The sequence below is a fragment of the Oryza sativa genome, chromosome 10, assembly GCF_034140825.1.
Source record: "Oryza sativa Japonica Group chromosome 10, ASM3414082v1".
Classification (NCBI taxonomy): domain Eukaryota; kingdom Viridiplantae; phylum Streptophyta; class Magnoliopsida; order Poales; family Poaceae; genus Oryza; species Oryza sativa.
Genome location: NC_089044.1, coordinates 2,424,994 through 2,437,814, shown reverse-complemented (window position 1 = coordinate 2,437,814; position 12,821 = coordinate 2,424,994). Strand labels below are relative to the sequence as shown.

Below are 12,821 nucleotides of genomic sequence, written 5' to 3'. Positions count from 1 at the left end.
TTGCTCTTCCAACTATGAGTTCTTGGTTCATTAGACTTGCTCTTCCAACTATGAATTCTTGGTTAATGTTCCACTTCCAGATCTTGCTTCAAAATGTGGTCCCTTCATCTAATCCATTCATGTTGGCTCTACAACCACAATCTGTGTAATTCGATAATGTTAACAACCAATTTTAAGTGCCCATCACCAGAAATACAGTACTACTGAATTTATGTCAGTTGATCTGCATGCAATGTATATTGTCTAGATTATTATGCATCCATATGTATACTCACAATGTACATCTCATTGAATGACAGTGCTAATACGACTTGTCGAATCACCCTTCATCATCTCAGAATCGTCACCAGGAGATCCATTGTATGATCGTATCATTGTTTCTACAGGTGTGATCATATATAGTTGAGGGGATTCTTTACAAGCATTTTATGATGCTTACATCCTTACGCTAGCTGCGCCATATATAGTCTGCATTCAGATGCGTGTCATTAAGATAACTACAAAGTAGTATACAAAGAAAGTCATATATTCCTGACAATAAACTTTTTGAAGTTACTAATTTTCCAAAAGGATTTCATTTACGACCTATTTAGTTATTACATGAACTTTCGCATGTAATAGGGATTTGAAGGATATATATAGTACTGTTCATGTCTTTGTAGGCAAGGGACTTGGCATGGTAAAGGAAAGAAACTTGCTGACATATGTTAAGACAGCAGTTCACAGGTACATAAGCAAATTGTCATATTTGAATATAGTGCAGTTGGAACTCTTGGACAAAATTTTAGCTTTCTCGATCAGAGTACAATCTGAATGGCTCGATTGCACTAGAAGTAGTAGCAGGATCTGCATTAGCGTCTGAATCTAGCTTCTTCTGCTATATGGACTACTGTTTGGACCATAAAACTTATCACTTTTCCAGTCATGCATCTTGATTGTTACAGGAACCGGAGAATCAATATGATACAGTAATTTGTTCAGGAATTGGTGTAATGTACTGAACCAACACCACCCTACCCCAATACAATCTCCTTAATCTGTTTCACAGGCCTGTATTCTTCTGGTCTTATCTCTTATTTTTTCCCCTTTTGTGCATTGCTTATTTTACTGCTAAAACCTATGTACTCACACATAATTCTGGATTACCTTTCAGATGGCATTTTTAGATGGATAACAGGGATATTAAAATTAGTATACAGGGCACTTTTTTTTTTGGAAACAGTGATCATGTTTTTGGTTAATTTTGTGTTGTAGGCGTGCTGTAACTCCGCAACTAATTCGAATGTTTTAGTCTTTTGCAAAACACGCGCCCGTTGCACTGAACACTATGTTGATTCATATTGTCAATGATATTCAATCTGCAACCAGTTATTAGGAGGCATGGTGAACTCGATGCAGTGATTTAGCACCTTGTTAGCATCTATTTTTTGTTCAGAAGTCTGTAATTAACACTAATATTCCCAAAAAGAGTTTGTAATGATCACTTATGAAATTTTGTTAAGCCTGTACATCTTGCAATGCATAAAATTTGTTCCTTAACGTCTGTTTCATGGGAAGGGTAATATACTCTAAAAGTTGATCTAATTAATTAATTAAACTCCGAATTGCCTCTTGATCAAGACAGTAACATACTATTAATTCTTACCTGCTTTCTGCCTTTGAATGCAGAAGCTCTGAACACATAATTTGTGCTGTTAATTTTATATTTGAAACGAATTCACATGAATTGCTGGTTTCTGTCTATTAGAGCATGTGTTGGGCGACGCATTTGCGGGGACGTGAAGTGTGATGTTACATATGTAGTGGTGTATGATATATATGTGTCTGCCTTGTGATAAAAAAAAGAAATGCCCATGAATATATGAAGCTGCATGTACATATATATACATCCTACTAGAAAGAAAAAAAAATACCATAGTCTTTTCTTTGATATATATGAAAGCATTTACTTGTGTTTCTTGTTAATATTGTTCCCTCGCTACATTTACTTGTGTTTCTTGTTCAAGCTAGGAGAAAACCAAGCCATCAGTGCACGCATAAGTAATATATCGATCAGGCAGAGTCAGGAACATATATGCATATCTTCTTCGCTTAATTGCATCGAGACAAACATTGTCATACTTCTTGGGCTGTTGTAGTAGCAAGAACAGTGCTGTCGATCACCAGGATAGCTGCAGCTTCGCATGGCTGCTTTAAGCAAAAACAAAAGGTGCTTTTACCTGGCGTGTTTGGAGATTTGGCGCTAGCAAAAAATGCTCATGTTCTTCTTACATGCATATATCTTGGTCAATTTGTGTCTGCCATAGTCTTAAAAAAAGTTTATATTTTTCAGTGCACGCAATCAATTAATTAAGCAGGCATTTTCTAATGCAAAATAAAGGTTTGTGCTTTTTTTTCTTCAACAGGAGGGCTCGGCTAATTAGGAAATTAAAACCGTCGATCCCTGTTTTTATAAGATGCCACATAGGTTAAACCGATCACATGACAATAAAATATATGAAGAGATAAAGGTTACAATGGGTTTTATACCGGTATACACACTTACCTATGTCTTGGACAAAATTAAAACTCACAATTTAGCAACACTATAGCTAGTATATGAAACCCAATGCTCTAGAGCGTACATTGTTTAATTCATCAACTCAAACCTCTCTAGACAACGCGGCACTCTTTAAAACTGTGGAATTAAACTCCCCATAAAAAATGACCTTATGTTCAACTCACCCCGAAATTATTAATAGGCTTATTTCGAAATGAGAGTATTACACTTTGAATTCCCAAAGCCATTAAAATTTTCATGCTATGCAAAAGCTTTATAATAAGCCAAAAGAAATTTCAGAAAAAAAACATTTATTTCGCAAGCTGTGTCATTGTCATCATGCACTAGCTTGCACCATATGAGAGACCTACCAACAATCTTGGCCGTAAGTAACCGGGCTCTGATCACGAGAAGACAGCGTCTCCAGTGGCGTCACTCCATCTCCAGTGAGTCATCAGCAGCCAGGGGCAAATCGGGAAACACACGTGCAGCCAGGGGCATTTTCGGAAACCCCCGAGCATTTTAAGGCAGCAAAGAGAGCATTGCATGCATAGTGTGAGCAGCAGCTTCATCACACCGAGCTCGCAAAAAACACAATCAATCGATCCCCAATTCGATCCCCATGGGCGCCGCGATCAGCTGCTGTGGCTGTCCTCCTCGCCGCCGTGCAGGCGCGGCCGACGACGCGGCGGCGGGACTCACCGACGACATCCTCGCCGAGATCTTCCTCCGGCTGCCGCCGCACCCGGCCTGCCTCCGCCGCGTCTCCCTCGTCAGCCGCCGGTTCCGCCGCGTGGTCACCAGCCGCCGCTTCCTCCGCCGGTTCAGCGACCTCCACGGCGGCGCGCCGGGGGCTCCCCTCGTCGGCTTCTTCAGCAACCACAACCATGGCCCCTGGGCGGACACCCGCTTCATCCCTGTCGGCGTCGACGGCACCGGGGACAGCCGTCGGAGCCGCTGCCGCAGCCGCCGCGCCACCGCGGCGCGTAATCCCGGCGGGGTGCTCGCCCTGGGCGACGACGCCGAGTGGCACGTCATCGGCTGCCGCGGCGGGCGCGTCCTCCTCCTCAGCCCCACGCGGCTCCGCCTCCTGGTGCTGGAGCCCATGCTCGGCCGCCGCCAGTACATCCCGGCGCCGCCGGCGCCGGAGTACAGGCCGGCATACTTCAGCAACGCCGCCGTGGTCTCCGCCGCGGGGGGCCACGACGAGCTCCGCCTCCGGCCGCACCTGTTCCGCGTGGTGTTCGTCTCGAGCAACGCCGCCACCAAGCGCTCCACCGCCTTCGTCTACAACTCGGCGACGTTCCGGTGGACCAAGGCGGCGGCGACAGAGATGTCGTCGGTGATCGACGGCCGGCCGAGCGTCCTGATCGGCCAGACCCTCTACTGGCACCTCATCTCGCACGGCCTCGTCGCGTTCAACCTGGAGACGCACGAGCTGCACGAGATCCTGGTGCCGGCCGACGCGTTCGACGACGTGCACGATGCCAACCTGAGCATCGTCGTCCCCAGGAGCGGCGGCGGCGGAGTCGGCCTCGCCGCGGTGTCCGGGTACATCCTCCAGCTCTGGACGCTGCGCGACTACACCCACGGCGCGTCCACCTGGGACCTGCGCAACATCGTGGTGCTGGACGCGCTGCTCCCCCTGCGCAACGCTCGGCTGCCGCCGCCGCCGCAGCTGCCGGCGTCGGCGAAGCCGATGCCTCTGGTGTGGTTGATGGCGCTGGACGAGGATGAGAACGTGGGGTACGTGTGGACCGCGGCTGGGGTGTTCGCTGTTCAGCTTGACACCATGAATTACCACAAGGTGCTTGGACCTGTTTGTAGGGGGATGCAATTCGTTTTTCCCTACAAAAGCTTCTTTCTCCCTCAAGGTACATAACATATATACTCCTGATCATAGCTTTACTTAATTTTGGGCACTAAATTTTGAAAAGTTCAATGAACCTAAATTATGCTCTTGGTTGAAAATAATTGTTGTTTTGAACTTGGCTGATATATACCAAACTTTAAAAAATTTGACTATAAATCAATTAATTATGAGTTACGACACGCTGATAATTCACTAGTCAGAATTAATGATCAACCCGTACTACGTATAAACAGGACATACATTGTAACAATTGTTTGTTTTTATAAAAAATCTTCTCCTTTTGTAATTGTTAGTTACATATGTGCAAATCTTGGTCATATAAGGACTTATTAGTTGGAATTTGACATGAAAATTTCTGTTTGATAAACTCAATGAACCTAAACCATGTGTTCTTATTTGTACCTTATTAAATACGGATGGCGCTGCAAAGTATTTTTGCAAATGCTTATCGTTTGTTATTGGAAACAGTAACATTCAATATTAATTCTCACGCATGTGCTTACACTGTTTTTGTTTTTAAGCAGACTATATATTGACGAAAAGTTTAATTAACTGTGTGTTTTGTGCTTTTCCACATTTACTTATAGTCTATTATCACTTTCTTAACTCTAACTGCAAGTTTTTGTTTTGGTTTGTTATCATGGTTTTCCATTATTATAGGTGTAAATATATATATATTAATGAAACATATTTCAGAGCATATCTAAATTTTTCAGGTGGAAGTGCAGCCATGATTATGTAATTCTACTCCTTCCTGGGAAAAGTAAGTTGATTTATCCAACTGCATGAACATAAGATCGAGATAACTAATTAGTGTTTAATAATATTTTGACAGAAAATGACAATATATATGCATTTGTATATCTTGCTTGAAAAATAATAAGTTTATAATATTCTAACTTAGTTTCTTTTTCAACTGCATTTAGAAAGAACAGTAGGATAGTAGCTCAATATGCATTTTGAAATAGTATATGGTTGTCCATATTCCACACTTCATCTTTCTTTTTGTGACTGAAGGGAGTAGCACGTTTTCACCATGCTCTTTGGACAGATATAATTAATTCAAACAGATAAGTACAATATAAATGAAGGCTGTATGTTGTGTTTTTACATATTACAAATTTCTGTAATCCATAGTGCCTATGTTGGATTTATAAAAGGTGAACCACCTGAATCCTAAAGCAATGTTTTGCTAGTAGTAGGTTTTCATGGTTTAAAATTAGGCTCTTGATGCAGTCCCAAAATACAATTGTGTTTATGAAAACAAATGTAAGACTTGGATCGGAAAATCTATATCTATGCAAAATTGCATCGGAAAATCTGCTATATCTAGCTAGTTTGTTACTATAGGCACAAAAGATATGATATAAAAGTTATACTACTGCGTACATATGATCGATATTGATGGTACACCATACAACCCATTTATATCCACGCCATTGTGTTTGATTATTTTTTTCCTGTTTATGTTTTGTTCTTCATGTCTGTTGTATTTGATCTATATATGTATATATGTATATATATATATGTATATATATATATGTGTGTGTATATATACATATATACATATATGTATATGTATATATGTATATATATATATATGTGTATATATGTGTATATATATATATATATATATATAATATATATATATATATATATATATATATATATATATATATATATATATATATATATATATATATATATATATATATATATATATATATATATATATATATATATATATATCCTTTCACTGTAATGGAGTTGTATGCATATAATGTGTTTATTGTAGCTATCCGTCCATGTAATCTAAAACAAATTAAGCTGTATTCTAAGTAACAGTAATGCAGGTGCTATATATGAAGTGGCCTTAAAATTTTCATAACAACATTAATTCTTGTTGTTCTAAAGATCAACTGATATAGTTGTGTCCAAGTGATATACAAACGGCTTATTTGAAATGCCATCTTTTATTTTTGGCGTTATGATATGATCCACAAACGTATGTTTTGCCATTTTGAATATCGTTAATATATATTATATATTTTTTCACGTAGATGAGTAGAGTTTATTATATTGTCTTACGGATGTGACATATATATAATTGATAAGTGCAAGACATTAGTTGTCCCCTCCATTACATAAATTACACTGGATGTTCGAGATCTTTTTCTTTCTACATAAGTTAATAGTTTCATCTTTTCTTTCGTAAACTCATGATTTCTATACTCCATTTACTTGATGATATATAAAGTATGTATATTCTTTAGCATATAATCAATCGGAAATGGCAACACAATGGAGCTATATACAATAACCAAATCCTAGCTATTTCCTTCCTGCTGTGGATAAGTTTGTGACAATCATGTTGGAAGGAAGTAATTAGAATCACATATAGAAAAAAATAATAATACTTCTCTAGTAAATATTGTCAGAAATATATTGCCTTTTGTTTTTCCTATAACATTTTGTTTTTGTCCCTTAATTATGCATTGGTGAAGCTTTTGGATCAGACAATCTTAAAACCTGAAAACTAGCAGTATACAGTTATAACTAGAACAGCACGGTGGTCACTTTTAGATATTTTTATTTTAGTCATTCTTTCTCAGTTGTGGTTATGCATTGGCACACATTTGGATTCGTTTAAAGTGCGATAACTCTGTGAACTTATACATTTTAAATATTCTTCTTTCTATAATTTTTTAAATGTTATTATTATTGTTTATTAGCTGTAATTGTTGTCTCAGCTATTATGTTGGTGGAATAATAGTTTTTATTATTATCTCCAAATAATGAGTATGTTACTACTAAGGGTTGACATAACCTCATTGCATGTAGCAACATTGTTCGCTCTATACTATATCCTTATGATTTTGAAAATATACATCCATGGCTTAATTCTGATGAATTCTATGTAATAAGTGAACATAAAAGTCATATGTTACATGCATGCTTGCATGATCATAAATACTAATTAATCAAGCCCTTAATCTCTTCATGTTCTGTTAATGACAGGTGGCAATGGCAAGGTGATGACGTGAGAATAACCGAGATTTTGCTCATTAAGCTAATATATAATAGGCTGGCTGAAAACTCTCGGAATTAGATGATTTATTTAAAGTAATTTGTTGTTGTTTGATGAGACCTTAATTAATTATAGTAAGATGCACTTTTCTGTAATTAACATGTGTGCTTCGGTATTTGCTTCTGCAATTATGTGTTTTGTTTCACTTCGCTGCTTTTTACATATTTCAATCATTGAAGAAGGCCCCTGAATTATGGCACCATCAAATAATACTCTTTTATATAATATCATGGGTGCATACTCTTGATCACACACACTCACACATACAGACACAGACACACACATATATGATTTGTTAACTCCATGAAAAACTATTTGAGTTGCATGCCTCTCTCTATTTCATACATCTTTTGACCATGTATAAACTTTAGACAGAAAAGGGCACCTGACCCTGCTTGCATTAATTGAAAGCAACAGTCTTACAGAGGTAAGGAAATTATAAGCTCTTTTAAAATTCTTTTGTTTCTAATGTATATCTCAACATCAGGAAAATCTCCATCACAAACCAATCGTCCACATCTGAGATTATATGTTCGTTTAATCGTTTAATTTTGGTTATCGCACAAATTAGGTTTGCGCATCGATTGCATCACGCCTTTCCATTTTCTCTTTTTAAATATGTTTTGGGTACCTGCAGACTGAATTTTGTTTTGACAATTAAGCTTTTGCCAAATAAAGATTTGATTGAGTGGTATTAATTTGTGCTAGCCTTCCAGGTCTCCAAAATTCTCACATATAATCGACTCAATAAGAAAAGCAATCCTGTACATAGCTCTCTAACTTAATATATAGTAGTACAACTGATATCTTATTTAAGGTCTAAACTAGTATACTGGCTATCAGCCTCTAGTATGAAAATATACATCCATGGCTTAATTCTGATGAATTCTATGTAATAAGTGAACACAAATTAAGGCCCCTGAATTATGGCACCATCAAATTATACTCTTTTATATAATATCAATGTGTGCATATTCTTGATCACACACACACACACACACACACACACATGTACACCCCACACACACTCACACATACACACACATACACACACATATATGATTTGTTAACTCCATGAAAAACTATTTGAGTTGCATGCCTCTCTCTATTTCATACATCTTTTGACCATGCATAAACTTTAGACAGAAAAGGGCATCTGACCCTGCTTGCATTTATTGAAACCAACAGTCTTACAGAGGTAAGAAAATTATAAGCTCTTTTGAAATTCTTTGGTTTCTAGTATATATCTCAACATGAGGGAAATCTCCATCCACAAACCAATCGTCCACATATGAGATTATATGTTCGCTCGGTCGTTTAATTTTGTCGCACAAATTAGGTTTGCGCATTGATTGCACCACGCCTTTCCATTTTCTCTTTTTAAATATGTTTTGGGTGCCTGCAGACTGAATTTTGTTTTGAAAATTAAGCTTTTGCCAAATAAAGATTTGATTGAGTGGTATTAATTTGTGCTAGCCTTCCAGGTCTCCAAAATTCTCATATATAACCGACTCAATAAGAAAAGCAATCCTCTAACTTAATATATAGTAGTACAACTGATATCTTATTTAAGGTCTAAACTAGTATACTGGCTATCAGCCTCCTTGCTTAAAGAAACAGATTATTCTTCTATCTAAAGAGAAGTTAATTTTACACCCATCCCTTAATCAAAATTTAACATGGCATGATGCATTCAAATGTATAAGCACACGTTTAATATATGTTTTCCTTTTTATCAGTTATAAAAAAAATGCATTGGTTGCAATACATCTCCATTATCTAAAACGGTGCAGCGCAACACTTTTTTTTAATATAATTAGGTTTGAATTTTTTTAGCTTATAGATTTCACAACATAAGTTTTTGGAATACTTCACAGCAAATCAGAAGAAAAAATATGGCTGAAGTGTTGCCAGCTGGCCCGTGACTTGGGTTTCACAAAGCAAATATTGGATAATGAAGTAAAGTTTTCCTAGATTAATTTTCCACAAATTTCTGAAATTTTCTTGTTTGCTTCATAAAATGCAAGGAGACAACAATATCGCACAAGGTATATAAGTAACACCATATAGGAGCTAGCAAAAGCAAATGAAATTCCTCATTATTTTTTCCATGTTTGTTGTTTGAATTTCAATTTTTCCCGAAATTTATTCTGAACATTCTGTGATATTTGGAAAACCCATTTAAAATTAATGAGATAGGCAGGCCAGGGTTCAGCCACTATATGTTAATGTTCTGGTTGGCTCAAGTAACTATTTCTAGCAACAACATTTTTTTTAAAAAAATCAAGGGTGTGCCCCTCATTTCAATTACCAGAAATGTAGCACACAATTACAAGCAACCACAGCAATACATGCACCAGCTGGGATATTTCTCTGGCAGCATCTTGGAGGGTGCCAAATTCTAAGCTTTTTAATTAGCACCCAAATCCTAGAATTTGAGTTGGAGACAAACATTTTGGCATTGATCAGAACTTCGGTGGATCTCCTAGACTTCGTCATCTTCGCCATGGTCAGCTAGCTTGGCTATGACTGAGTACGCGCTGCGCACAAGGGTGGCGTAGGGCAACTTCTGAATTTTTTTGGAAATTAGCAACGAAAACAGAGCCCGCAAAAATATTGCCTAAATCAAGAGTTCTAAATTGTAGATACACTTTTTAGAGATATTTTAAAAGTTGCCTAGATTACTTTTATTGAATAAAAGACACTTTGTGAACTTTTTTCTCCTATAGGCATCCTTTCTGCACTTTAAAGTTTACATAATATTTAAAGGCATTTTCTAAAGTATTTTAACCTCTGTAGAGGCACTTCTTAGATGTTAATATATGCTAAGCAACTAATATAAGTAACACAAGTCACATATGTACATGCAACGATATGAGATCGAGATGCTTATTGGATTGAAGATAAAAATTATCTAGTGCAACAGGTCATGATCACAACGATTGTCAATAGCAAGTGATAATATTTTTTCCCATTTTGTTTCTATGGTTGTGGTAAAATTGACTTTAGCAATGCCTCAACTCTCTTATAGCCAGAAAAACTAATATAAAAAATGCCACAAGGCATATATTTATAGTGACACCATAAGATACTTATGAGGCATTTTTGGGAAAAGCCTCTACAGTATTGTATTGCATTAGTTTTTTGTGTTAGTGATATGCTTGTGAGTATGTTCTTTACTATAAGGAACCACATTAGTTTTTCAGTGGAAAATTGTCACTTTTAAGTCACTAGAAAAACTGCACACAATATATACTTACCCCAAAGTTCCAGTTATTATCATTTTTTTTGTTTATTCTCTATTTACCGAGTTCTAGTTTACTTGTTCTCTTATAGGTTAGTATTCATAGATTCTTTTTAAGCCTTGAATAACATGCTATATAATATGTGACTATTCTCAATGATGTCCTGCTACCTATGTTGCCACTAATTCTGATTAAACACGCCTAGATACAAAACCAATAATTTAATGCAAATATTTTACATACTATAATGTTACATATCTCTACATGAGAAGAAATTCAAACTCTGATGTTCGATATCATTGACGCAAGCATCCAACACACCACGCTGTACCATGTCATCTTTGCGTTCGGTGACTCACCTCACCTTTGTACCACACATTGCACTGCATGTACAGCTTCAGGACTAATACCCATTTTTTTGAAGGAAGGCAAAAGCTTTGCCTTGTATATATTAATAGAGCAGGAAAAAAATATAGTGAGATATATAAAGGGTTAGATGAAAAACAAACAAATAACCCACAAAAGAAGAGGCAAAAAGCAGGTATTAAGTGATATCTCTCAAAATTCCGAACTCCTGTAGGATTGCAGCCCCTGCTTTGACCCATGCTCTCCCTTCCTCCTTGATCTTTGCTAGAATTGGGGACGGCGCAGAAGGACTAATACCCATAGCCTTGTGGCCGGCATGGATGCCGTCATGGCTTTCTATTTCAAGTTAGCCGTTGTGCTCAATGGTGCCATCTATTAGCTGGTTGAGAGTAGCACCCAAATCCTAGTCATGACCTAGGAACCTAATATGAAATATAGAGAAAAAAATATTATCACCTATCTATGTACTCATGACATCTTGATTAGATCATTTTTGACTTCGGTGCAATAATCATCTCATTCTCATGTCATTACTGTTAGATATGTTCCTTATGTAACTTATATCTAAGTTACTTATTAGGATATATATTTCTAAGAATTGCCTCTATAGGGTTAAAATGCCTCCAGAAAATGCTTTTGCATATGATTCAAATTTTAAAGTGACGAAAGATGCCCCTACAATATAAAAGGCAACAAAAATATACTAAAAATATCTCTAAAGTGTCTATAGAGTAAAAGTGTTCTAGGCAATTTTAAAATGTCTCTACACTTTAGAATTACTGATTTTAGAGGGGACCTCTACGTACATGAGTTTTTTGTGTTAGTGATAAGCTAGTCTCAGTGTAAAATTATCACTTTAAGTTACTAGAAAAGCTGCAGACAATAGTTAGCCTAAAGTTTCAGTTACTACCTTTTTGTTTATTCTGTATTTGGGGAGATTAACCAAGTTCTAGTTTAATAGTTTTGTTATATGTTAGAATTCATAGGTTCTTTAAGTATCAATGATGCATGCATCCACTGCCATGCCACACTGTACCATGCTGTCTTAATTAATGATTGTTCATCCACTCACCTTACCTGTTCGACACCTTGGCCTAGCTATATGTACAGTTTTAGGATTAATACCTTGGCCTCATGGCCACTATGGACGCTGTCATGGCCTTCGATTTCTAGCTAGGCGTGGTGCTTGACGATGTTGTCTATTAGCTGGTTGAGAGTAGCACCAAAATCACAGAATTTGAGTGGGAGACAATACCTTGGCACTGATTAGAACCCTGGTGGATCTCGCTAGACTTTGTCGTCTTCCCCATGGTTGACAGTTGGCTTGGCTATGCCAACATTCGCGTGGAGCAAGGTGGGTGGCATAGGGCATGCGCAACTTCCAAAATATTTCAGAAATTAGCGAGGAAAAATCGATTTGGCCAAAACAGATGCAAAAACCACTCCACCGTTAGCATTTCCGGTACAAATTTCAGTTTCCATTTCTGACACCGAAAATTTCAAATACTGACTAAAATGGTTGCTAAAATTGGAAACGGCAGCCAGTACAGTTTGGAATTTATGTCCTTGTTTTATCCACGGATGGGCCCATTAGTCATTGTTTTGGCCGTTACGCTACATGGACACAAGTTATAACCCTACACCTTGATGCTACACACCTAGATCATTCCTATCACCAAATTCCCGACTGGGTTTCAGACTCTCACTCAT

The 12,821-nt window shown here is 37.5% G+C and overlaps 1 protein-coding gene across 1 annotated transcript; it reads left to right on the top strand.

The window, feature by feature from the left end:
• The first annotated feature begins 3,094 nt into the window (after positions 1-3,094).
• Positions 3,095-7,645, top strand: LOC4348075 (uncharacterized). Its single transcript, XM_015758364.2, has 3 exons — positions 3,095-4,413; positions 5,129-5,175; positions 7,431-7,645. The coding sequence occupies exons 1-2, from the start codon at positions 3,162-3,164 to the stop codon at positions 5,152-5,154; spliced, it is 1,278 nt and encodes a 425-aa protein (XP_015613850.1). The 5' UTR covers positions 3,095-3,161; the 3' UTR covers positions 5,155-5,175; positions 7,431-7,645.
• Positions 7,646-12,821: the final 5,176 nt, after the last annotated feature.

Bases quoted from the DNA above. Each gene is read 5' to 3' on its own strand.
- LOC4348075 (XM_015758364.2), top strand. From the start codon at position 3,162: ATGGGCGCCGCGATCAGCTGCTGTGGCTGTCCTCCTCGCCGCCGTGCA. The intron at 4,414-5,128 runs GTACATAACATA...TAAATTTTTCAG, and splicing joins AAGCTTCTTTCTCCCTCAAG to GTGGAAGTGCAGCCATGATT.